Source organism: Penicillium nucicola (assembly GCF_028828085.1).
Source record: "Penicillium nucicola strain IBT 29836 chromosome Unknown utg000001l, whole genome shotgun sequence".
In the NCBI taxonomy this organism is placed as follows: Eukaryota; Fungi; Ascomycota; class Eurotiomycetes; order Eurotiales; family Aspergillaceae; genus Penicillium; species Penicillium nucicola.
The window spans coordinates 1,445,748-1,472,373 of NW_026643125.1; the positions used below are offsets into that span (position 1 = coordinate 1,445,748).

The following is a 26,626-nucleotide window of genomic DNA, read 5'->3' on the forward strand; positions in this document are numbered from 1 at the left end:
GGTAGTCCTTGATTGAGTCCTCAACTTGAGGCGGGCGTTGACGGCCAAGCTTTCCAACACAAAAAGGGAAGAAAGCTGATGGGTCGATTTCTCGGATCAGAAATGGCCTTCCTCTCCATCAATCGAAATATGGTGGAACACCCCTGGGTTGAAGGAACCGCGTTGCTTGCCTCATTTTTACTACTCCCACCTAGATATTTCAACGTTCTTCTCCCACAACAAATTGAGCTTGAACGCAACTAAGAATACACAACTTGACTCACCGCTACTAAAATTTCCAAAGCTCGAAGCATTGTCCATATGGCTTCACCACAGGTGAGTTCATTATTGGCTCAACAACAAATTGTTCTTTCTCTAGACACCTAATTTGAACTAGTGGCACTCTTAGTGTTTGAGATAGGCCAATTCATACCACATCGGCTTTCGGCCGAACTAATATTCCGAGATCTCCCTCCCTCGGTATAGCCCTCCACCCCCGATTTTTGCGAGTTATAGATAATGTTGATACTCCGTTGATTGGACCAAATGTTTATCACTGAATTGAGATTATTTGCACCGGTCGTTTTAGTTGTGAGTTCAACTGAAGGTCAGCGGGACAGGAAAATGGTGGGCGGTGAAGCAGCAACATTATTCGGAATGTTCAAAACTGAGGGCGCAAAAAACGGTGAAAAGTGATTCATGCACTGTCCTCCAGGTACTGTAGAGAATGCGAGTCATTGCATGCATACAGTATCTAGTGAACTCAAGTGCAGCGGTGGTCTGAACGATGCTACGAAAGAAGCTAATCACATCAGCCACGAGGTAAGAGCGAGTCTTCTCTGCTCCTGCCTTTGCCCACCTTCTAGTTATATACGGATGTACTTCTTGGATCATCTTGCCCCTGTAGAATTCCTCTGTACGATGAGAGTGCATCCTGGGAAGCATAAACACAGTGCCAGAAGACTAGAGACTCCTGTGAACGGACGAGTGGGCTCCAGGATCCAAGGTAGAGAGCCCAGGAACGATCTGTCTCGCTCCCAGGAGTGACAGGTACGATTCCTAGAGGATATTAAGCTCCCAGATGCCGTGACTACGATCCTAGGAGCGATGATTCTTAAACCAGCATATCGTAGGTGAATCAGGAAGCTGGCCGAGTTTAGACCAGAACAAGAAAGGGAATGGCAACTAACTGCGGCGGTGTTGAAGATTTGAGAGGCCGAATCAACGTTCTCGTCATATCAGAGTGAGGAAACGGAGGCCTTCAAGAAATGTGATTGATGAATTTGGATGGGTTGGTTGATGCTGGACGTGGGTTGACCATTGCACACGATGAACTCGAAATCCATTGATTGGTAGGGAGTCAGGTTGTTGACGGTAGTGAAAGTGATTTACTTGTTCTAAGAAATTTAGTTGTTTAGTTGATCACCACCTTCGCAGAAAAGGGAGGGTGTTGTTGTTTATTATATTTTATTGGCTTATTTGTCTCCACTTGTTCTGATGTCCGTGCATCATCTAATACCTTGCGACCCCCCAAACTACCAGCGAGAATTCTTTTCCCCGCTCCGACAAGATTGTCGCACCTCTCTTTGCCTCGTATCAAGCCTGAGGTAGCCTCCTTCAACAGGCACCAATGTAGACTACAGGGATTCACGCACCCTTTACGTGCTTCTGATCAGATCACCTGCATGATGCACAATGCATGATGTGGCATACAGTACACTTTCTGGATCAATAATCGCTTTTAAGATCTATGCTGTCGGCTTCTGGGAGCTAAATGTCCTCCAATAACCGTACCCATCATCCCTGAGAGCGAGCCAGACCGTTCCTGGCCTCTCTTACCTTTGATCCTGTGTCATTTTGTGTTCCTGGGGACGGCACATGACGAATTCATGTTCCTCAGGCAAAAGCAAGATTTCCCCGGCCACGGATCCTATTATCGTCAACTTGGCCGCTGAGCAGTCAGAGATCGACTATCGTGAAGAAATCATCAAGAATAGAATTACACATCATCGTAGGCGGCGGTTATGAATACCCTTTCAAATCTGATATGGACATATGTGGCCCAAAACAAGAGTGGTTGACAGACAGGAGCGATGTAGACCCAAACGAAACCTTCCAAGAGTTTGGACGGAATGGAAAAGATCATCTGTGTCTATCGTTGGCCTATGTAGAGCCTCTCGTAGATAAGGTGCCAAGAAGATATTGACAATAAGGTCATTCCAGATCGAGCGTCTCAAAAAGGGATGACGCTTGGGACGCAGGAACCAGAAGCTTTCTTCTAAGATGAAATGGCTCTTGAGAGAATCCTCTTGAGACGAAATTAGCTCTGTGAGAACAGACCGAAGACCAGGAACCAATCAGGAGCATATTCGTCATGTGAATCTCTTCTCCGTTCCGCTCCCTTCCTGTAATCATTATTATAGACCTCCCATTCTCTTGGAGCATACATACAGTATTATTGTATACTGTAAGAACTTGGCGCGGTCGCTACAACAGACCTACATATTTTAAGCATGTAGCAATATATCGATCGATGTCATGTAATGTACATCCAGCTGTATTTTCACGCAAAATCCGTCGACGAGACCCTTTCCCTAGATATTCCGAGAGGAACGCAGTCTTCGATTCCCGGGAACGATAAACCCTGAGCTGTAGGAGGAGCTGTAGGAGAAGTCAAAATTTTAAACATATATGGAGTAAAATTCTGGAGACCTCAGGCAGCTACGGACGCCAATTGGCAGACTGAAAGCCCCCTTGACCCATGGCCCCAGATCACATGCTCTCAGGCTGGTGCCTAAGGCTGCAGAATTTCAGCTACAATTCCATGACACTAAACGTAGGCCCTGTGAGCCATGACCTTCAGAGACGCCAATCATCCGACCACAGTCACCAAGGACTGTGCATCAAGTAATTTCGGATAAATGCTTGGATTTCTAGCTCATGGTTGTACAATTTCATTCATAGAAATAGTACAGTAACTAAAGCCAAATAGAATTACATTAATTGATAACTAATTCTGGGTGATCGAGCTCTGTGGCTCAAGTTCCGGGACTGAATTGACCCTAAAAGATCCAGAACTCAGGTATGGGGGCTATAATAGCCCCCCAAAACTCCAAGGCTCAAGTTCCAGAACTATCGGCGGCCTCAAGTCACCTCCGAGTGTGGGTAGCCTGGTTACTCCAAAGTGGAGAAAGGAGTAAGAACGAACCAATAAAATAAGTCAATAAATACTATGAGGCCCTCAGGCTCCCAGGCAGCGATGTTGTTCAATTCAATAATAGGATAGCAGGGAGACCACAGATTTCCTCCAATATGATTTTTCCTCTTTATAGCGATCGGCTAGGCTCAAGCTCTGCTTTCAGTCACGGTTTAGCTTCCGCAGCACTGTTATGTTGTCACCCAATGGAAGGGAAGCCACTGCAGAGACCCGCTCCCACAGCAAGCTGATAAGTCAATGAAATCAACCCTCACTGGGACAGCGTAGCTTTCTGTCTGAGAACCACCATCTGCAAGCCACGGTTATATCGGTAGAGTATCGCTATAACACATGCCTCGACTTGTCACCAGTGTGTCTCAGCCCGTTGGTGCTTTAATGCCCACGTGTTTCTTTTGCAGCCGAATATCTGCCAAGATAATTGCGACTTTTCGCGAATACACTGCTGAAGACTACTATTGATATCATTATATACTAGGGAATGCAAACTGTGGGAAGAGTACAGTATAACCAAAGGAGTAACATTGCGGATGATTCTCAAATTCCACCGTCATTTTCATTATACTATCTTTCGGTCTTCAGAGCAGTTAATGCTTCCAAGCCCTTTTCCAAAACCTACCAGTCAGCTCTTGGTTGAATTTCCACCTAAAAAAGACTTTCCATTTGAACCAGCAGCCGATTGCCTCCTGGGGCGGGTTGATTGCCTTCTGGTGATGATAGAGGCTCCCAATTGGGTGGCTTCATGCTGCGCTGCCAAGTATAATTCCTGGGAACTGCGGAGTTGAACAATCTTCGTCAATGGATCGTGGTCGCCGTCTTCCACCAAAGAGATACACGGAAAGACATTAAGAGTGTAAAGACCATGAGAGTCTTGTTCCACCTGTGTTGTAATCTGACCAGCAGAAGGAAAGCGATCCCATTCATTGTCCTCCGGATCAAAAGGCTCGAAGTCTATCTCGAACTTCTTTTGCGATCGCTGAATTGGAAGCCAAAGTTCGGCCGCGTTATGAACTATTGTCTTGACTTTTGCACCAAACAAATCTTGCTGCGCTTCAGGAAATAGGCCACCCGCATATGATGACATTCTCTGGACCACAGCTCGAATCTCGGCTTTGAGAGTCACTTGTTCAGCGTGTGGATTAATGGAGAGAATTACGCGACGGCAAAACGCTTCCTTCTCGCTATTACTCTCTGTAAGATGATCGAGAGCCTCGCGAAGACTACTACTCCCTGAAATAAAATAGCTCGGTTTGTATATGCGTTGGTCGATCTCTCTGAACAAAACAGCCAGGATCAACGCAAACCGTACCGCTTTGGCAGCCAAGGAATTTGAAGGAATCAGAGGAAAACTTGGTGGTAAGAGTATGTTGTCTGACTTCTTAAGATTCTCCCAGAAGGATCTCTCCTTTTGGTCGTATTAGTAATGAACGTGAAGAAAGATGCTTGAGATCGAACCTTTAAAATAACTTCTGGAACATCTTGCTCTAGCAATGGCGATAACTCGCTTATAGCAGAGGTCCAAAGGCTCGCGAATTTCGTTGACCTGTTGACGCAAGAACATTCAATGCACAGATACTTGCAACTCTTTTGCACGACTTACACGAAAGTTTCATCAATTTCCGAAGATTGAACAGGTATTTCTTTCAACCTTTGGAGAGAAGCCTTCGCTGTCTGCAGCTCTGTGTTCACTGAGGCATTAGCAGCTTCTAGATCTCCGTTCTTCTTCTGCTCCGACGATAACATCGATTTCAATTTCGATCCCGCTGTCTTCATTTGATCTACCGTCTTGTCTTTCTCTTTCAAATTCGCTTGAAGTGTACTGATGTCTTTGGCGGATTGTGAGACTTTAGCAACCTCCTGCGAGACAATCGATTCTAACTTTGCTATTTTCTGCTGCATGGCTCCTGCATTCTCAGAGTATTCGGCAACCATACTTTCCTTCTCGTTAACAATAGCACGAAGAGATTTGATCTGCGTCGCGGAGTCTCTCTGCTTTGCTTTTTCATTCTCGTTGGCGGCAAACATATCTTCAATCGTGGTTCTTTTTGTCTCCTTGATATCAAGAATTTCCCTTCGGAGGCTTTTCAATTCTTGATCCTGAGCTTGAATCTTGTCACGCTGTTGAGTGATCTCATCGAGCATGTTGGATGCAAATTGAGACTCAGAGCTTGACGCCAGTATACCCATATATTTGATAAATCCTTCGAGGCTACCAGAATTGGCCACAGGTAGGGTAGCATGGCTGTTTGAATCCGAAGATGAAGTATCAATGGGAGGCATAGCAAGGGGTTGCTTTGATAGATTATTTGAGGGGATATAAAAGCTGAAAACCCGTTTAGCCTGAGATCTATTCTACAGAATGAGGTTTATATATTCGTGGCCATCTCGTGAGGACGTCGGCTCTGCAGCATCAATTTCAAGGCAAACAAGCTGAGCCTCAGGTGAGGGGAAGGAACAGTGATGCGGTTCATGCATGCAAGCAGGGTATTTTGCAACGTGTTTTGCGGTCATCAATCGCGCTGTATATGGCAAGCAGATACACAATGCACAAGCTATGACGTGTCATCTTGAATATGGTCGCATCACTGAGGCTGCCGCGGGTTGCGGAGATATGGCCAGGATGCACACTGCTGAGGAGGTGGGAACCAACAGCACATCTGACAAGCCAATCAAACTAGCCCTCAGTGGCATCATATGGAGCTCCCAGGAGCAGGCAAACCTGGGAGCTCTCCGCCTCTTTGTCAGGGTTCAATATGTAGCATACATGATAAGCGGAGAACATGGACCCGCATAGCGTATCTCGGTTCTTCTGAACGTGAGGAGGTTACTGTTTCTTACGTCCTTGTGCAAATTTATTCATGGAAATAGTACAGTAACTAAAGCTCCTAGGGTGGTGACCTCTCGTTCCCCGGAGCTATACAGTTCGCTCCCGGAAGCTGTATGTCCTCTGGGAACTATTATTCCTACTCCTGGAAGCAAGTAATAGCGTGCCTGGGAACCACGCCATAGATCCTGGGGTTGAAGATGATCCTAGGAACGTGAGGTCTCACTCGCGAGATTGAAAGTGGATCTAGCATGGGCCATCAAAATTGAAAATGCAAATAAAAATGCCGGGAGTAACAGCTGGAAAGGGTCAGGTAAATGCGCAAAAAATGGTGCAAAGACACTGATCGGAGAGGGACATAATGTATTCTCATTCCCTCAACATGAATAGCAACATGCTAATCAGGACAGGAAGGTGAGGCCTTGAGAATATGGGCATAAGAGTGGATGCCTCACGAACACTTGGGTAGCAGGGGAAATAAATTCTTGCACCACACTGAAGGGGGGGGGTGGCTGGGTATAAGGAAATGCGCGTCATTTGGAGTGGAGACTGTTGTCTGGCCAGTAATATTCAATGAACACACTACTTCTTTCTCTGTGTCTAGCGAGAATTAAATCCGTTCATTTATTGTCTTCGACCATAGACAACCGTATAATCACCGACTACCAATTTCTCGCCCGTTGACCCTCATACTTCCTTTAATCATTGTATAGTCGATACTGTAATAATCCGTTCATACTGTTGATATTTGGTGTGGAAAGGGTCGTTGAGTCAACTGCCAAATGCCGTTACATGTTATCATCCATCACGCTGTACAAATGACCGAACTTCCCCAAGCAGCCATTTACTATTTAATTATTGTTGACCCTCAAGATCATAATTCTCTGTTATATAGTAAACAGGCCTCGACTTGATGCGTCCCTCGGCATCAGGCGTCGAAATAGACGTAATAATGAATCGCCTGGCGCACTTTACGTTGATCACCTGCTGGAATGACCATTTCGGATTTTTGCAAGTCATGAACTCTCAAGACCGCAGTTTCTTGAGCACGAATTCCTCGACCACCTTTGGTCGTGGGTTTGAACGCAAGATTTGTTGCCTGCCGTGAACTCCTCACCTGCCGGGGGACTGTTTCACGTCCTAGTTGACCACAAACTCTAAAGACCACGGTTTCTGGAGCGCAGCACTCCTTTTCAACGAGAAACCCCATGAACCTGAGAGAATTCATTTTTCCGTACAAATAAGTGTCTGTAGCCTTCAGAATTCCTAAGTGTCACTTGGTCAATCCTGTACCTGCAATTATTTAGTGTCCCGGTTTCATTTAGTCTTTTCTCACAGGGACGAGTCTCTTCACATGGCTTCCCCGCCCATTCGATCTAATACTGTCAGAAAGTCCAAGCGCCAAAAACAAGGCCGTCGAAAATCAAGCCTTATGAGAAAAGCGGCCGAATATAGCAAGATGTGCGATGCTGATGTCTGTGTGGGCATACGCCTTCGAGAAACCGGCGAAGTCTTCATCTTATCAGCGGATTCTTCGGGATTTTGGGCTTTTCTCAGCTCGCAATTGGTATGCTTCTAAGTATGTCTCTCACGAAAAGCCGACTAACCTATCTAGAACTCCTACTATCCAGCCCCAAAAATAGTGACTGATCAGGATCTGAAATTTGTTGATAAAGACACACTGGAATAATATACAGTACATGAAACTTTGGACGAAGGCGGTACTTCCACAAACTAGAACCTTGACATTTAATGATTTGTTTGGCCTATTCGGTCAGCGACATGAAGCAACCATTGATTGTTCTTCTTTCCCCCTTTTCTTGATAGTTCAAGTTACTGAGCGTAAAGCCCAATGAGCTGTGGTTCCAGAGTGGACTAATCCTTCATGAGCAAGGATTCACTACGCGCAGTAGGGTCTGAAGTAAGTAACGGCTACTTATCGTTCCGATGATCCTAAGAATCGAGGTGGCATATGTGGCCGATTTATCACCTGTGTAGTTTACCGTCGTGACAATGCGGTTTTTATATATTAAAATAAACCCGTATCATCGATGACCAGCTCTCGTGAAAATTGGGGAGATGAACAATATGTTGTGAGATTCAATAACTTATAATGCGTCTATTAGTCAGTACGGAAAAAATGATTGGTCCACTACGTAACAGACAAAATTTCAGGCCTGAGAAATGTGGCTTCAAGTTGGGCAGGTCACGGACTTCACTAACAACATATAGCTAGAAGGTTGAAATAAATTCTTGCAATAGACTGGGACTTGGGGGTGGGCCTAGGTATTAGGGAATGCGCGTGACTTGGGGTGGAGTCTGTAGCCTGGCCAATCACATTCAATAAACACCCTACTTCTTTCACTGTCTGACAAGAAAATGATTGGATCTGTTTACACGTTCATTGCTTTGGCCTCAGATTTATGAGACAACCGATTGTTCACTGGTTGAAAGTTTGCTTACCCGTTGACCATCATGTTCATCCTTCCAACGGTGTCTTTGCACCACTATGTCCGCTCTACTGTATGTTGCCCAATTAAACACCTCTTCTTTCTGTTACCCACACTTATTGTCCTCATTTCATCTTTATTGCTCTTGTTGAATACTCGGTCCAAATTTCACATTCTATACCGCGATATTCTCACTTCCTAGGATCATCTTCAACCCCAGGATCTATGGCATGGTTCCCAGGCACGCTAGTACTTACTTCCAGGAGTAGGAATAATAGTTCCCAGAGGATTTACAGCTCTCGGGAGCGAATTGTATAGCTCATGGGAACGAGAAGTTACCACCCTAGGAGCTTGGGTTACTGTACAGTACTGCACTATGTCGACTCGTTTCAGAGCTCACATAAAGCGCACTAGTCTATTCAGGGCACTTTTCCGACCGCATTGCGCTGACTAATAAATCTCTACCGAGTCATTCTGAAATTCCCAGTAACGGTAACAAAGAATGATCCGTAGCGGTAGCTGCCTATGTCATCGTATACACAGGAGAGTATGGACATACTGGAGAGTAGGGACGCACTGGAGAGTAGGGACGCACTGGAGAGTAGGGACGCACTGGAGAGTAGGGACGCACTGGAGAGTAGGGACGCACTGGAGAGTAGGGACGCACTGGAGAGTAGGGACGCACTGGAGAGTAGGGACGCACTGGAGAGTAGGGACGCACTGGAGAGTAGGGACGCACTGGAGAGTAGGGACTCACTGGAGAGTAGGGACTCACTGGAGAGTAAGGACACACCGGACAGTAAGGACACACCGGACAGTAGGGACCTATTGCGGGTCGGTATAATTGGATATCCGGTACTCCTTTCTCCACCTTGGAGTACATGGGCCCTTGTAAATTGCGATACCATCCTCAAACATGTCAGGTCAATGGCATATATGGTGTGAACTTGTTAGCACAGCAGGAAATGATTGAATTGGATCGAAATCAGCTTCACCACTTACACAGAGTTTCTTTCTCGAACCCTCTTTCGCGAAACACGCCACTACCTATTGCAATTAGTCTTCCCCTGAACCACTCTCTTGGCGGTAATCTGATACAGCCGTAACGGCTAAACATAGGTTATATATCAGACTCGTAAAGCCTCTGTAATTTTCAGCGCCCATCACGTGCTAAACAGTGATTGTTGTGGCGGGGCTTACGAGGTTATTGGGCGATCGAGAGAGCCCCGCACAAATTATTTCAAACATCTCTTTGCCCTACGTGAGATTGTATTCGTGGCTTATTTAACCGTACCCCGGGAAATTCCTTGCTTTTGCACACCGCCACATTTGAGAGCGCCTAGTCTCTTATCACAGAGACAGTGAATCCCTGTTTTCCTAGGTTTGAGCAACAAAGATTATCTCCGTCGTCTACAGCTATAATATCTGGTACGTGATACGCACAAGACTTGAAAGACAACGCTAAAAAAAACTTGAATACAGTAATGAGTCTGCAACAATATTATTGCACTTGCTGCGGAGTCAACTTCGAGTCCTTTCCCGCCAAGCTACAGCATATCCAAAATTCTCATTTTTACCATTTTTGTCATGTTTGTGTTCCACCATTGGAGTTCGAGAAGCTGGTTGAGCTTGACGAACATTTGGGAGCTGAGCACAACATCTGTATCTCCTGCGACATTCAATTTGACAGGCCCGATGGACTTGTTCAGCACGATATAAAAAAGCATCATATGTGTGTCGCCTGTCGGAATTATTTTGATTCTCAATCGAGTTTGACCGACGTAAGCTCTGTACTTTGTAACCCAAAGTATTGGACATTCTAACACATTGCTCTAGCACATGACTATCCATGCTAATCCAATTATTGCTCTGAATGACAAAGCTGGAATTGCAACTGCATAGTTGTAATATCGTATCCAGGTCATGACTATGTGTGGGGTGAGATCTTTTATTACGATTATTAGGAACAATTTTGGATGAGCTGCGAGATGTCAGTATTCTTGGCAAGAACGTGATTGTATCTTTCACCACCATTCAATACCTGACGTCGCGCCAAATCCGAAATGAATTAGCATGTTTCGAAAGAGTGTTCGAGAAAGAATCTCTCTATGTAGGTGGTAAAACTGATTTCGATCCATCCTGTAGTTGACCTGACTCAAGAATTTTGAATGAATTGCTCAGCGGCCAGGTTACTCCTGATGATAGAATCGGTGAGCGGAGAAATATTCCTCCTTAGTCTGTGTCTGTTTTCGCCTGGGGAATGTGGCAAAAGTAAAATCGCCCTGCAAGTAGAGTACTGTACACGTAACTGTATGTGATATTTGATAGGTTCGAGTTTTAAGAAATTGGTGCTGCATGGCAATGTTTTATAAACTATCCTACGTCTTTTGATGGGCCAATTGTTTAACCCACAAAGGCTTACACTGGGTGCCACCCAGTTCTATCATCACACATGCAAACCGCCCATTTCACTTGAATCAAAAAACAAATAAATTGGTCGTTTCTAATGTTTGACTTATCTGACATGTTTCATTGAGCAGTATTTTCACCCTCATACAGGTCCTGGAGCTATGAGTCCCGTTGCAACCTTTCGTTGAGCCTCTTGAAAATAAAATTGTGGCGACGCTTGATGTTGATCTGTCTCTTTAGAGTTGTTTGAGATAGCACACAGCTATGACTTAGCCACGAAAATCTAGCCTAGTACAAATAGACAAAGACCGTTGTTTCTCGGGGGTACAAAATAGCGTGCGATTGGTCCTTTTTACTCCTTTCTCCACCTTGGAGTAGCATTACACAACCCCACAATAACACATTAAAACCCACACCGCCGGTCAAGAAGCTTGCAATATCTTTGATCGACGCAGCCTCAAGCACAAGTATCATGGACATGTATGGAGAATAGTCAGGACCTACAGCTGCCAGGAGTCATTAGTCGGTTGACGCGCCCTTGACTGTAATGTCTCATGAAACAAAAAATCATCCGATTCTCTTCATCACAGGACAAACCACGATTTCCGAGAACCATGATTGTCTCCCGAAGCCAGGGATCCTCCGATTATCGCCATCATAGGAGCAACCACGGATTTTCCTGATAATCTAGGACCTTCGGGAGAGCCTACACATCCTTGGACAAGGTATATCCTAGGGAATACCACAGTTTGCGTACGCTCTAGTATCTTACGAACCAAATGATCATCCGATTATCTATATCATGGGAAAAACCACGGTTTCTGCGAGCTCTGACCCTCTCGCGAACCGCAAGGACATACGACCATTGCTATCGTAAGAAATATCACGATCCTTCCGCAATTTAGTGCTCTTCCCATGAACAAAGCCCCCGTCGGACTATTGGCGTCATGAGAAACACTACGATTTTCGTCTATCTTGATAATCTCACAAATCAAAAGATCAGGGGACAATCTCTATCCCAAGATATACCACGACTTCCGCAACCTCAAAAAATTGATTTTGCCTCTTAGATACTGTAGATTCAGTTCTTGGTTTGTCATTCATACCGTACTGTTGCAAGCTGGCCTATACAGGCTGGGCCCTTTCGAGATATAATTGATCCTAATGATGAAATACTGAATAGTAGTCAATCTCTAAGCATGTCCTAAGTAATTTGGAATTTTTAGATCTGAGACATAAGACTGTGCGGGTCTCAAACTTGAAGGGGACTTTGGTGGGCAGTCTAATGGCCTGGCAGGTCTTGAGACCGCGGTCGTTGGAATCTGCTAGGTCTCTTGCTATGTGTCTACCGCCCCCGGGTCGGTGCCACCCGATGCCAAATATTGGGTCTAATATCCTTGGTAACCTTGTGGCAATGAACCCTGGCCCGATTTGACCATCCATCTTCTCAGGCCGTAAGTGCGACCGCGCAGAGACATGGCATAAACAGTTTCATGCAGTTAATTTTGCGCGGGTGTCTAGGTATCAGGGGAGAGTGTGCGGGTCAAGGAGGGTAATCACGTTTTATTGGGCTGGTGGCAGTACTTGACCACCGCACTCTTGTCCAAAAGGCGGCGTCCTTCTCACCGGCCATCATTTCTTACTTTTCACCACTTTGATATGGAAAATATCATGTTTTATCCTCAACTATTACTGCATCGGTTTTAATCCGTTGACTCCAAGATATTGACGAATTCATTCGACTGGGTTACTCATTTTCATGGATGCTCACCCTTTCTGAACAGACCCGAAACGACCATCTTTATTGTATGGAGGGTATCAATCGGACGTTCAGGGGCAAATGCTCTCCCGAAGCCCTGTGTTATCCGTCAGGGCAAACGATATTTCAGATGGGCTGTTGACACCTATCCAGAATATGATGGATTCGGGGCTTTCAAGGTGGAATTGCGGCCAATACCATTTAGATTCGTGGTTTGATCAATTTTTTCTTTGGTGTATGATGGTCGATACAACACTACAAAAAGAGGGGGCCTATATCGGTCAAGTCTTGCCTTAACCTGGTTGATGCTATTTTCGTGACTCAATTGTAGCTGATTTGATTGGCTGCTCCCCTCTCTGCTGCTGCCCCCAACAACCAAAGGGCAACCGTTGCCCCGAATGCTGCAGAAGCGATTCTGTCTTCATGGACGAAAGAATCGGTCTCAAATTTTCTCATCATCATCGCCCGCCATGGACGAAACTATCTTGAGCCTGACAGCGCAGAAGATACGAGAGCTCTTCACCATCTGCGGAATTGAGGACAGCGAGGAACATCTTAAGATGGTTATCGCCCACGCTGCCGACCATGGTAAGTTAGCTTCCCCCGGCCAACATCTGAAACCACGGATCATTGACACTTGCTTAGTTCGCAAAGCTCGACTCGTGACTGCTAGATGTCTACCCCAGCCTACCTTCGAGCCTAAGGAAGCGACCACAGAAACACCTCCGACTCCGCCACATGACATTCGTGGGTCCTATCGACTTATGAAACAGACAGGGAAGGATGGACCTACAACCTATAGCGACATGGCCAGTACAGAGAAGAAGAAGAGAAAGAAGAGAAAAAGAAGCAACAAGCCGGAGTTGATAGACCAACCGCCTGGAGCGTCAGTTGCTGATGGAAATGGGACTGCCAAAAATAAGACTCCCGAGGAATCAATTCCGCCAGAAATACAAACAACGGTATGTCATTTTGTTCCTCCAGATTGAAGAAAGTCTAATGGATACATGATTCATGTTTAGTCCGAAGTCGACGAACCCGAATCTTTATGTGTGCCGAACCCCCGTGACAACTCTTTGCCACTATATCTCGACTCTGCCTACGAGATGAAGGTCATGACGACAATATTGATACAGTGTGTCAAATCTACCTCTGATATCGCACAATATGGACAACGCGACTGCATGGTCCTGGCAACAACTAAATTCGAGAGAATGCGGGACCATGTCAAACAGTTCTCTCAATACAATTATGAACAAGCCATTCAAGCCATTCGAAGAGACAACGCGTTAAAAACTGGCAGGGCAGTACAGACAAGGTACAATGAATCTGTTTTCTGGCCAATCATTCTAAGGTGCGCTGCGCTGATCGACTCGGCAACGCTGCCAGCCGCCAAGGGCCCAGTTGATGGATTCACCATGGCAGAAAAAGCTGCCACGAAGAAATTCATGGAAGATATCGGCTACGGCTTAGGTGCGGAAAATCAGCGACAATGCCGCATTTTCTGGAAGAACATATTTCACATGCGCGAGGCTGGTGTTGACAAAATCCTGTTCTATCGTACGAAAGAATTCGACAGTTTCTGCAAAGGTTATTCCAAAGCATCGGAAACTCCACTTGTGGATAAAGTTCTGAGATGGGAAAATGAGTATCGGTCTCATATCGAACAACTGGAAATGCGAATGACTCAATTGAAGACAGGCGACTTGAAGCGTCTTAGCTATCTCCGCGATCCTCACGTGCTAGAGCGGCTGAGAGTGCCAGAGCTCTCGTGGGATAATGCTTCAAACGAGTGGGCCTTTAACGCCGAGGAAGAAAGCTTCAGGCAATACGGCTTGAAGTCTATCTCAACTGATATTCTAGGCATACCACACAATGATGAATTTTTCTATGATGATGAAAAAGACAAGTCCGCATTCATCACTCTTCTGCCCAAAGATGATGGGTCTCTGCTCGTCTCTTCGATTGTTCCCATCTACGAGGGAGACTTCCTAGGTATATTCGCCGGCAAAATCCGTTTCTCAAAAGATTTAAGCGTCACCCACGGTATCTCCGGTCCCGCCGAGAACCTATGGCTGGACTATTCTCAGGTGACTGGGACCCTGAATCAAATGCAGGTATCTGAACCTGGTGGTGACGCAAATGTGTGCCTTCGTTGGTCTATATTTCATGATGATTCTGCGACAGAGCCGCGTGTTACATGGCGTATCTCCGTCAAAGCCACTAAGCATATCATGCCATTTCTTCCCGTCGTGCGCACAGCTGCTCAGCAAGAGCAATACGATTTGCACTTATCGCCTGATAACGCAAAAAGAGGCTTTCTCGAAACCTGTTACTAAATACTGATTTACTGTTGGGGCTCCCTCCCTCTCTCAATGAATCAATCCTATTTACGTTCTATTGCAGGGCTACCCAAGAACTTCATGAATCCGGTCCGTAACAAAGTGCATGGGTAAAAACAATTTCACAGTGCCTTCCCCATATCAATTTTTCTTTTCAGGATACACATGTTTACTTCCAGGTGCTACTGCGAGTGTAATCCTGCAGAGTTGGGCAACTGGGAGCGCCGGGATCGCCATAGGCTGATTTCTCCATGCACTCGAGCTAGTGCTTTGTTATATCTCGGTTACGCTGTATTAAATGTGTTTCTTGTTGCCTTTTGTGGCTAGTCAAGTTGGCCTGACTTAGGGCCACCAACAGGTAGCTCTAGAAGAACCAGGCCCGGCAGAGTCTGTACCACCGGACGCTTCGCCGCATGTTCATGTCATAACAGATGCTGTGCAGCAGGACACTCTGATAGAGAGCCCCGCATTATCACCACGGGGGTCTTCCGCTTAGACTGACGAGGAGACTAATATGCGCGCACGAAGAGACGACAAAGACAGGTTAGAGAAGCTGCCCAAGGAACAAGACAAGTATCTATCTTAAATTTGGCGACGACATGGTTATGATTGAAGAGACAGTGGTCATGATCGGCCAAGAAAGCGCCAGCGGTCCACTTGAGTTCTAGATTAAAATACTTGTGACCCATATAGACCTTTGTTAGAAGACTAAGGGCCCTTGTGGTTATTAAGCCAGTGTAGCCGCCAACTTACAGCTGGAAAGCCCACCTAGATTGAAAGCTGTAGACGTACGTCCAATGTGGATCTGCGTCCACGGCCGTCAGTACTTGGCCTGGAGTCATCTTTACTAGATCACGGGACCCAGGATCAAAGGCCTTGTGGCCACAGCGCCCCAACCACGGACCCACAGCTCCATGCCAACTTGGCTGGCTGTACAATATCAAGCGAATATCCCAGGGGCATTTTTTCTACATTCTCATGTCCAGGTTCACACTACTGGAGGAATGGCACTTGCAATCCTAGACGGTATAGATGTATGGCCCTCCGTACCGGAAGAATCTCGGTTGTCTTAATGTATCTCCAAATATTGCTGCGTCAGAGTCAATTGCGAACTTCCTGCTCAGCGGCAACGCATTGTCTGGCGAACCCAAGGTGTCAAGTCATTGTTCCTTCAGATTTCCGATGTGCCGTGAGAATCTCACGGCACTCACCCACGGGTGACACTCTAGACTCTCCACCCTACCCGGACTGCGGGTAACCGCCTAATTTATTGATCCTCACCCAGAGTGGTAATTTCAATTGGGGCCTTGTTGAATATCACAGTTACTGAGATAAAAATGGGGGCTGGGATCACGTACATACATATATACCTGTATACCAGCCTGCTTGTATCTTTCTACACTTAGAATAAATAGCACACAATCTACTCCCCTCAGTATAGAGAGGAGTGCAAACTATGGGAAGAATACGAGCAAACAGAGTTTTATACAGAGTGCCGTCACTAGTGATTCTCAAACGCCAATCTCATCTCTATTATAGTCACTGTCAGTCTTCAAAGCTGTCCGCGTTTTTGCCACAACCCACTAGTCAGCCGTCGGTTGACTTTCATTTAAAAAAGGGTTTCCATTCGATTCCGCGGTTTGAGTGCCTTCTGGGACGGGTAGAATACCTTCTACTGGTGGCAGATGTTGCTGTTTGGGCGGCTTCGTGCTGTGCTGCCATTTTAATTCCTGGGAGCTGCGCGGGAGTTGAATGATCTTGGTCAATGGACCATTATCGACTCTCAGTGCTGAAGCATCCCTGCGGCCAGCCATCAAGGTTCAGATCATGGTGAGCTACAGGACTTTTGGTACTAAATAACATAGAAATAAGGGTAGAATACGCCGTCGTCTGGCCCTACAGCAAGTTCTGGTTCCCCTGAAAAACCTCTAGAAAAATCTCGATGATTTATTTGAGCAGACACGCGACTGCCTTGTGCCCTTTCGCGGCGGCATAGTGCAGTGGCGTCCGGCTATCTGAATCTTTGGCTTCCTTATCGGCGCCATTCTCGAGTAAGAGCCGCGTGACTGCCTCGTGTCCACGCTCGGCAGCGTTATGTAGCGGCGTACAGCCACCCCGAGCTTTAGCCTCCTTATCGGCATCTACCCCGAGGAGGAGCCGGGCGACCGCCCCGTGACCACCTATTGCGGCCCCATGCAGCGGCGTACAGCCATCCTGGGATTTGGCCTCTTTATCGGCGCCAACTTGGAGGAGGAGCTGGGCAACTACCTCATGTCCACCCTCAGCAGCGTAATGCAGGGGCGCTCTGCCATCCTGGGTCTTGGCCTCTTTGTTGATGCCCCGCTCCAGCAGCAGCCGCGTGAGCGCCTTAGAACCATGCTCGGCGGCCCAGTGCAGCGGTGTCTGGCCACACTTTGCCTCAATATTAGCGCCTGCATCAAGCAACCGTCGAACCGTAGTTTCGAGCTCATTCTCTGCCGCAAACTGCAATGGTTTCCAACTCTTATCTTTGTCGTTCAACAAGATCTCAAAATCATCGTCTATTAATTGCTTGATTAAACCCCGCTGGTTGTTTATCGCCTTGCAGTGCAGGGAGGTCCAACGAACTTCATTTGCGAAGACATTGCCAGATCCTGTACCGTGCAGAAGCTCAAGTACCTCCGTGTGGTCATTTATTTCCGCGAATTGTTGCGGCGTCCAGTCGTATTTGTCTTTGGCTGTGATATCAGCGCCTTTCTCGAGCAGAAGACTAACGACCGCTTTGTGCCCATTCATCGCCGCGAAGTGTAAGGGTGTCCAACCTACCCGATCGTCTTTTATGTTGACTTTTGCGCCGCGCTCGATCAAGAGTTTGACAATATTTTGATCTCCGTAATCAGCCGCACAATGTAGTGGCGTCCAACCAATTTTGTTATCTTTTGCTTCAACGTTGGCACCTTGGAGCAACTCCACCACGGTGATGTGCCCGCTTATGGCCGCGAGATGTAGAGGGGTGAGATTGTTGTAGCCCTTTACATCAATGACACTTTTCTTGATGAGGAGTTTCGTAACGGACGACAATCCCAGCTGCGCTGCTATATGCAGTGCAGTATTCCCATCCTTGTCCTTCGCCATTCCATCGACTCTATTTTGTAAGAGTTTCACGATAGCAGTGGAGCCCCCCAAGCAGCACGATGCAATGCAGTCTGACCATGATCACACCGTACGTTTAAGTCAACCTTCCAGCGCAATAAATCTTCCACCATCGGTTTTTGCGTTCGTTCCGCGGCAAGATGTAGCGGGCGCCGTCCAAGTTGGTCCGGGGCGTCTAGACTGGTCTTTTCGATCAACTCGTGAAATGTCTGGTAATCCCCTCTCCATATGGCACAGCGAAATCTCTCGGCTTCGGAAGCACCGTCTGCCGGATTCTCTTTGTTTGAGTGGGCAATTTCTTCCCTGTCGCCTGTTTTCCAATTGCGGTCAGAGACAATTTTTTTGTCATTGCCCCGGTAACTTGATATTGTTATACTTCTTTCGATCCAGTTGCCCTCTTCTTCCCTTAGCTTCTGACGGAAGTATACCGTACCAACGTATTGAAATAGGAAGATCTCTTGCATTTCCCTCACAAGCAAAGCCCTTCCTACCGACCCTATGCCGCACTCAGCCAAGAGCTGACACTTCTTAGGGCTTCTAAGGGCATATTGGAGCTCCCGTCTTATCAGCGAATGCGTGCTATCCCAGCAGCACTTATTTTCGAGTTCAGCGTCCACAGGGATGACCCGCCACTTCCCTTCGATATCTCCATCTCTAGAAATGATTAAAGAGGCGTTAGACGAGTCCAGAGGCATATCAAATAGCTTGGCCGGACACCAGCCAAACCCTTGAGACATTGTCACAGCGTTGTGGAAGAGATGTCCGTGCGAAAGCCGGCCAATCTTTTTCAGAATGCTCTTATATGTGTCCTGCTGCAACTCCTGTGGAATAACATCTACTAAAAGTGCGGAGATGGTGGCTATGTCCTTAGGCCAAGACGTATGGCGCGAGCTCAATACAGTCAAGAGGTCATTGAGTGTCGTGAAGTCCTTCCGTAGGTTCCGAATGATCCGAGAGGCTTCTTTGCGGGGGCTATTGAGCTCATCATTCTTTGCAAGAATCTCTTCGTCAAGATCTTTAATGATAGGTCCGTAAACCCCTTTAAAGATAACCTTGACTCTTCGCGACTTAGTCAATTCCAGGGCAGTCCAGCCTCGACTGAACCAAGGCGACATCAGTATGGCAAAACATGCGGTTTCGGGGTCCCACTCCCAGTTTCTGAGGAAACAATCGTGCACCAAGGTAATTCGAGCGTCCTCGTAATTATTTTGGATCTTTCGGATAGCTTTTGAGCGGGCAGCCTTTTCACGGGGAATACAAAGAGTATCCCACCATATTCCGACGCATTGGAACTCTTTTGCAATCTTTTTAAAAAATTCATACAGGCACTCGTTAACTTCTCCGCCTTTCCAGGCTCCAGTTCCGGTTCCGTCCGACCAGACGTGAGAAATGGCCATATATGGCTGAAGGGGTTCGAGTATGTTATCTCCGGCCAGATTCCACGCCGTAGACTGCCCATTGTGCGCAGCTCTCTCCAGCATAATTCTCGAAAATTGGCCTTGCAGTTTCAAACACTTGGCATCCTTACATTCGTGCCGCTGTTTGACCGCTGTGAAATCACGCTGAGAGTATTCACAAAAATCGGGTGTACACTCGTTATGCTTGTTGTGGTTCCCATGCTCGTCAAATCTGTCTCCAGCGCCTGGGAGCAAATTAAAATCCGGCACCAATTTAGGTAAATTCTCCCCTGCAACAGCCCATATGCGGTTCGGACAAAGATTGAGCTCTCTCGTTCTTCGAAAAACCTCCAGAAGCTCATCGTTATTTGAATTCATGGTCTGTACCAATTGCTGCTGTAGCAGGCTTCGCGATATTTTTCAAAGGCCCCTAGAATCCCTGTGTCGTGATCTGCTTCTTAAGCGGGAGATGTGATGAGGTCGAATTTCTTTGCTGATTCGAGGTTCGTGAGAAGGCCACAAGAGAGCGGGGTTTCATCGGCCCTATACCCAATAGTAGCAAATAGCAAACACCTAACAAGGGTGACTTCCAGCCACTCTCCAGCCTAGGTATCGATTTTTACCAATCCTTCATTTGTTGGGATATTAAATTCTCAATATTACTGGTTATACATCTGCTCTTCTTTGCGTGAAAACTTTGGTGCAATGCCTTTCGCAGACCAATTGCTCAGCCTCTCGATCGTACGTACGTCTCGAATGGTGGCTGTGTGCAGATGCCAAAAACCAAACGTCTCAGGTGAGCCACACGATCCGATGATGGTCTACCGCCGTTCAGCTGATAGGATCAGTGTGGCGGTCGCGCTAAGTTGCTGAGCCAGATGTGCTTCCGAAATAATGCCCAAAAGTGATCTATTGACACGATCTGAATTGCACCCGAATATACAGACACAAAGAACTAAAAGAATCATCTTCGAGTCCACAAATCACTGAGCTCGTAATCACTTTGACCGACCTGGCCGATGTTTGTTAGTACCATCTTGATGTCGCCGATACAGAAAAACAAGTTCAAGAGCATCACGAAATCTTTTCATTTTTTATTAAAGGCAACCAGTTGAAGCAATGCTGTAATTTCAATCATTCCAAGCCGCACAGCTTCCAACTAATCAGTATCTATGTCCGACCCTGTAGCTTCGTTCGAGTAGTAGTTGCGATTAGTGGCAAGACGGTGAACATCCTCGGCGTGCCTACGAAGATGCATTTCGTGTAGGATATCCTCGCTACACATATGACATTTCCGATCCTTCAAGTGCTTTTCTCGGAAGTGTCGCAAAGTCGACTTGTACTCACTATATTTCTGCGTTCGACGATGAACAGGAAGCAGGGCATCGCCATAGCATTGAAAACATCGCCGAGGTTTCTTGGCCTTCCGGATATACTTCCCCGCCTTCTCCAGAAGGAAGTCATCTTGCGACATTTCAGGAGGGACGGAGGTTGTCGTCGTTTTTCGCACTTCTGTTGCTGCCTGCTCTTCATCAGACCCCTCGCTTGGAGCCGGCCGCTTGCGTCGGCCACGTAGCGGTCCACCTTCAAGGTGACAACAGTATTGCGAGATTGCGACGACAGCTGCATTTCGTCTCTTCCATTCCGCCTCCAATGAATTGGAAGTTGGCCAGGTGAAAAGCTTTTCAAGAAGATTGATCTGCTCTGGCAACATACTGTCTTTTCGCAGTGCGTCCTTCGCTTCCTTGTCGTCGATAGCCGCTCCGGAAAGCTGCCGCTCAATGTCTATGTTCGCCTGTCTGCGGTCAAACTCATTTCGAATCTTCTGTCTCAATGCCCTCTCCAGCCGGCCAAACGTGTTAAGCTTTTCGCGTGCGAGTTTGTCACGTCGCGATCGCATCTCCTCACTCGGGTCATGGATGCAAAATTCAGCTTGCTCATCCAATTGGCGAACCGCTTCGATATACTCTGGATGTTCACAGATCGACGCCCGTTGCTCGGCTGTCAGGTGCCGAGGCCGCCTCGTATCGATCCACCTGCTCATGCGGGTGACTGCGCGCATGAGAGATTTGTTGGATTTGCGACCGTTCATCACATTTTGCATGTCCGTGTCAACATGTCGAGGAAGATAATGATTTAAAAAGGTGCGAGAATCTGCGTGCTTCATGATCAGATTCTGCTGGGCTTCACTGACCGCGTCACTATTATTCAACATCTTTCCGCCTCCATAGCGCATACGATGCGCAAACATCGAGTGAAGCCAACCGTGAATCTCTCCAAGATTCCTGAGTCGAGCGGACATGGTAACATCAACAATGTGTTGATCCCATCGAAGAACCGGATGGCCGTTGACGACTTCCGTCTTGCAAAAAAGATAATGATCCTCGACCTCAGGTTTCAATGGGAGCGGCATCTGTTGGCGACCGCCTTGAACAAAAAGACTTCGGAGTCTCTCCATAGATGAAAGACCCGGAGACTCAAAAGCTTGCAGCCAGAAGAGTATACCAAATATAAATACATGTGGGCTGAAGACAAGAGATGGGTCGTCAATGATTTCAGGGAATGGAAAAGTATTGCTAGGAAAATCAATCGCCGAGCCTTCTGGAGTGGGGAACGAAGCATACGTACATTGCTTCAGACCCGAGGAACTGCTTCGTGTGCTCTGACCTGATCTCCACCAGAAGCACAGGAGGGCCACCCTGAGGATCTTTCTGTATAGAGAACTGTAGATGCTTCAATTGTAACGAAAGCAGGGCACTCAGTCGATTCACGGTGTAAATGCCAAGCATGCTGAAGAGACACATTTGAATACGCTCGTATCCAAAATGAAACCGCCTTTCCTGGGTTCGAAGAATGGTCTCATTCAATTCGGTCAAGTCCTGTACATAGACCGGTTCTTTGCCTCGCTCTTGTTGGTTAAGGTTGAACTTGTCGATCAGTTTCCGAATCCCCTGGTATTTATCAGGTCCAGATGTCGCGAAAAGAAGGATGAGCAACTTACCGCATTTATCTCTTCACTATCTTCAGGACTGATCCTGGTACGGGTTACTCTTCGAAAATAGCCTCGGAAAGTCTTCCAATCAGCTTTAAGGGCGCTGGCTTTCGTTGTTCCCTTCAAATGTCTACCACCTTCGCCATACTTGAGTTTCAGGCAGTAGTTGAGAAACCGATGTACATCATTGGGAGTGACCTGTCGAAGAGCCTCCGTCGGATCGTTCCATTTCGAAAGCGCATTAGGGGTTTTGACCTTCACTCGACAGTACCTGATCATGTCAGCGCACATCCACACGCAAGTTTCACAAGATTCGCCTACTTGTGCCAGCGTTGCTCAATTCGAACCCCGCGAACCTTAGTTTTCTCAGAACGCCCATAGTCGAGAGGAATGTTTGCAATGTCCTCATCAGTGTCATCATCTGGATCGTCACTAAAATTTGGCAAGCCCCCAGAGCGGGCCGGGCCGCACACGGAGGGTTTGGAGCTGCCGGAGACTCCATCGCATTGTTCAGAAGACCGTGAAGGCTTAGGTGAAGTCTGGGTTGTCGACTCTGGTGCTTGATCGGCGTCTGATTCATCGCTATCGCTGCAGTCCGGTCGAAAAGACACACAAGATGAGTCACTATCACCCTCAGAAGCCTGTTCCGACAATTCGGCGTCAGCGTATTTCGAGGACATGCCTTTTTCGGCTTGTCGAGAGGAACAACACAGCTGGGTACACAGGAGGTACGGAAGATTATCGTTCAAATTGCAAGGGAAATCGCTTTGAGCGCACAAAGAACAGCGTGAAGCGGAAGCGTGGGGAAGAACGAGGGAACCCGGGAGGGAAAAAAATAAGGCGAACGAGGGAGAGCAGGACGAGGGTAATGGGTTCTTTTATGGCTGACGACCAGTAGGCCAGCGTAACCAATGACTGCCGGACAAAAGGTCGCCATTTCTGGCGCCGCGAAAGAAAGGGTAGCGATTTGGGAGTGACTGGGTGGAAGGTCATGGAAAAAGACAAAGTACACCCAGGCAACGAGGGCAACGAGGGGGCAGGGGAAATGATGGTACGAATCCAAGCGCCGCAGTGGACCGGCGTCCGGGCATTATTATACCGTCCGTTACCAGGGCCAGGGGGGATGGTGCGTGGTTGCGACCGGGCGGGTGCGTGCGAATATTGGTGGTGCCGAGGGGGCCATTTTCAGCGTCAAAAGGGGCCAGTTTCGGCCGTGCCAGCACAAATGGATTTTGTTTAGGGGTAATATTTCTAATTTCTTATAGCTATCTCACTAGAACGACGCAGAGTGTTATATACGAATATAAGGAATTGATTAAGAATACTAAATACGATCTAGGGCTATATTTATAATCTATTAAGGATAGAATAAAGTCGTTATCCTCTTTAAGACAAGCTGATATAGTATTAGACTCTATCGACGTTTAGCGAATAAATAAAGAGTTATAAAGTACCTAGCACGGCCTCGATATTTATACACAATTTTCTTTATATATAGAGGAGACTAAGTCTACCTCTTTATAAAAAATAACTCAAGCTTCTAGTACGTCTAAGCGAGGGCCTTTACCTCTAGAATATAATATACCTTAGCTAATTCTTACTAAAGCCTTAATGTTACGGACATACCAGGCACCAATCAGTATAGGGCCGCAACTTGTTGATGGGCGGTCATGGACCAGTCGATAAACCGACCCATCAGGGTCACGTGACGAACAGTCAGGAAGATTACACCACGACGCTAGGTGCCGGTAAAGCCACTTACGGCCCCCTTAGCACAAACATATATTCTCCCCCATAAGAATATTGGAATTACGTCAGCCTAACCACGTGATCATATAGGTAGTAGATAGGTATAATGGTATACGGGTAGATCCTACCGAGGCGTATCTACCAGTCTACTATCTACCATTCTACTAGGGAAGAACTAAGGATATATATAGGACCTTATATATCTAGTTTAGTTCTTCGTGTTCAATTATCTATTGTTACTTATATCTACTGTTTAGAAACCTTTATAACTCGTATAATTTGATTATAACTTAGCAATACCACAGGAAGGCTTATATTTCGGTATAAACTAACTCGGTACTCTACTTAGCATCGCTCCTCGATACCCTCGAAAGGACTTAGCCCGTATAAGACCTGCTAGGCAGCGGTACGGTTGAGAGACAGATCGTTGAGGTTGGAAGTCAGCATAGCAGGCAAGCATAACCTAGGGAATCTTCTAACATAGCGACGACCCGGAAGCAAGTGCGTAACAGTAGGAAGATAAGATTCTCGGAGCGCTTCCTAGATTTCTACTAGTATATAGGCTCCGCTCTTATAGATAAAACTTTAGAGAGTAGAACTAAGATAGTTCTTTATAGCTCCCCGCGTAAAACTAATATATTTATTCTACGCTATAAAATAACGATACTCTCGGGGTAAGATAATTACTTCCCTAGTGATTAATAGGGTCACGGTATTATCGTTAAAAAGCTAAATCATACTATCCGCCTATTAGACGTAATTAGTAGTGTAGTGGGGAAATCACGACACTTGTATGATTACTGCCTCAGGCAGTGATATCCTCGAGGAAGGGTTATGGGCAACCTACGACTGTAGAGAAGGATAGACAGTTACAAGAATGCCACTCATTTCCTGATTCAAGATTTATGATCATTATACTCCTTGATATAGTATCTGATTATCCCTGATAGGCATCATCTGTCTAGAGCTCACAGACCTGACTTGTTGTTGGGTTTTCTTGCCACCATTTGTCGACCCGTCTGTTTTGACCAGACTGCTATCGAGCATCTCCTATTTCAGTATCTTATTAGCTTTTATTACTATAAAATCCCTAGTTACTACCTATTTAGACGTTAACCTCGTATACCTTAATATATCTCTTAAAGAGGAAACGTTTATAACCTACCTAGATACTATGCCTAAGCCTTAGCGCTATAATAGCCGGGTAGTTAGGCTCTTAAAAAGCCTTTACGGTCTCCGTTAATTAGCTACTAACTAGTACGAGACCCTTAAATCCTTCTTAATTAGTAAGTATTTTACCCCTTCTTTATCTAATTTATACCTTTATATAAAGTATAAGTAAGGGGGTAGTATTATTATCGTATTTATATACGTTGATAATATATTGCTCGCCGCTTCTTTAGAGAAATCCCTTTTTTAGATAAAAGAGGCAATTGCTAAGAAATAGTCTATATTAGATCTTAGCCTAGTTTCGTATTATCTAAGCCTCAAAATCCTACGTAAGGATAGCTTAATAATAATACGTTAAAAAGCCTATATTGATAAGCTCCTAGAGCTATTAAAAACTACTAAAAATAACCCCCGGCTAGTTATCCCTATAACGCTAGAGCCGATTCTTAAGAAATTTGATACGCTAAACGACCCCTATAACGTCAAAGCCTACTAATTATTAACTAGTAGTCTAAATTACGCCGTAATAGTATCCCGGCCTAATCTCTCTCTAATATTAGGTATACTTACGAAGTATAACCTAATACCCTACGATATCCACTTCTCCGCTACCTACTATACAATTTAGTATACAAAACGCACTACAAAATTCACGATCACTTACGGTATACCGGGTAAGGATCAGGAACTATAGGGGTACGTTAACGCCTTACTCGCGTTAGATCCCGATACCCTAAAGAGCCGTACGGGATAGGTCTTCTTCCTAGTAGGCGGACCTATTTCCTAGGTATTAAAATAGCAAAAATACGTCATAAAACCATCCGTAGAAGTAGAGTATTACGTATTATTAGATACTAGATCCTAGGGTTTATAGATATATCGGATACTAGTTAATCTCGGAATCATAAAAGCCTCTTCTCCGATACGTATTTTAAGTGATAGTAAGTCCGCTATTACTATAGTAGGATCTCCTAAATATCTCTTAAAATCTCGATATATCGAGACTTATTATCACTAGGTCCGCGAGAAAGTGAAAGAAGGCAAGATCCTATTAGAGTATATTCTAGGAATTATCAACGTCGCCGATAGCCTTATAAAGGCACTTCCTAAGCCAAAATTCGATGCCTTTTATAAAGGATTAGCTCTTAAGACCTCCTGATTGGTCTATCAAGATTCCCCGCCTTCAAATACAGCAGATTTAAATGCTTT

At 46.1% G+C, this 26,626-nt stretch overlaps 4 protein-coding genes across 4 annotated transcripts; 1 reads left to right on the plus strand and 3 right to left on the minus strand.

Annotated features, from left to right (window-relative positions):
• Positions 1 to 4,789: 4,789 nt before the first annotated feature.
• Positions 4,790 to 5,335, minus strand: N7511_000561 (uncharacterized protein; the record flags this gene model as incomplete). Its single annotated transcript, XM_057122986.1, has 1 exon — positions 4,790 to 5,335. The coding sequence occupies one exon, from the start codon at positions 5,333 to 5,335 to the stop codon at positions 4,790 to 4,792; it is 546 nt and encodes a 181-aa protein (XP_056988719.1).
• Positions 5,336 to 13,105: 7,770 nt separating this feature from the next.
• On the plus strand, positions 13,106 to 14,974 carry N7511_000562 (uncharacterized protein; the record flags this gene model as incomplete). The annotated part of the gene is made up of 3 exons (XM_057122987.1): positions 13,106 to 13,223; positions 13,281 to 13,597; positions 13,658 to 14,974. 3 exons carry the CDS (start codon positions 13,106 to 13,108, stop codon positions 14,972 to 14,974), a joined length of 1,752 nt encoding a protein of 583 aa, XP_056988720.1.
• Positions 14,975 to 16,924: 1,950 nt separating this feature from the next.
• N7511_000563 (ankyrin repeat domain-containing protein) lies at positions 16,925 to 19,884 on the minus strand (the record flags this gene model as incomplete). The annotated part of the gene is made up of 2 exons (XM_057122988.1): positions 16,925 to 18,101; positions 18,179 to 19,884. The coding sequence occupies 2 exons, from the start codon at positions 19,882 to 19,884 to the stop codon at positions 16,925 to 16,927; spliced, it is 2,883 nt and encodes a 960-aa protein (XP_056988721.1).
• Positions 19,885 to 20,665: 781 nt separating this feature from the next.
• On the minus strand, positions 20,666 to 23,178 carry N7511_000564 (DUF3435 domain-containing protein; the record flags this gene model as incomplete). The annotated part of the gene is made up of 4 exons (XM_057122989.1): positions 20,666 to 22,082; positions 22,135 to 22,457; positions 22,508 to 22,769; positions 22,820 to 23,178. The coding sequence occupies 4 exons, from the start codon at positions 23,176 to 23,178 to the stop codon at positions 20,666 to 20,668; spliced, it is 2,361 nt and encodes a 786-aa protein (XP_056988722.1).
• Positions 23,179 to 26,626: the final 3,448 nt, after the last annotated feature.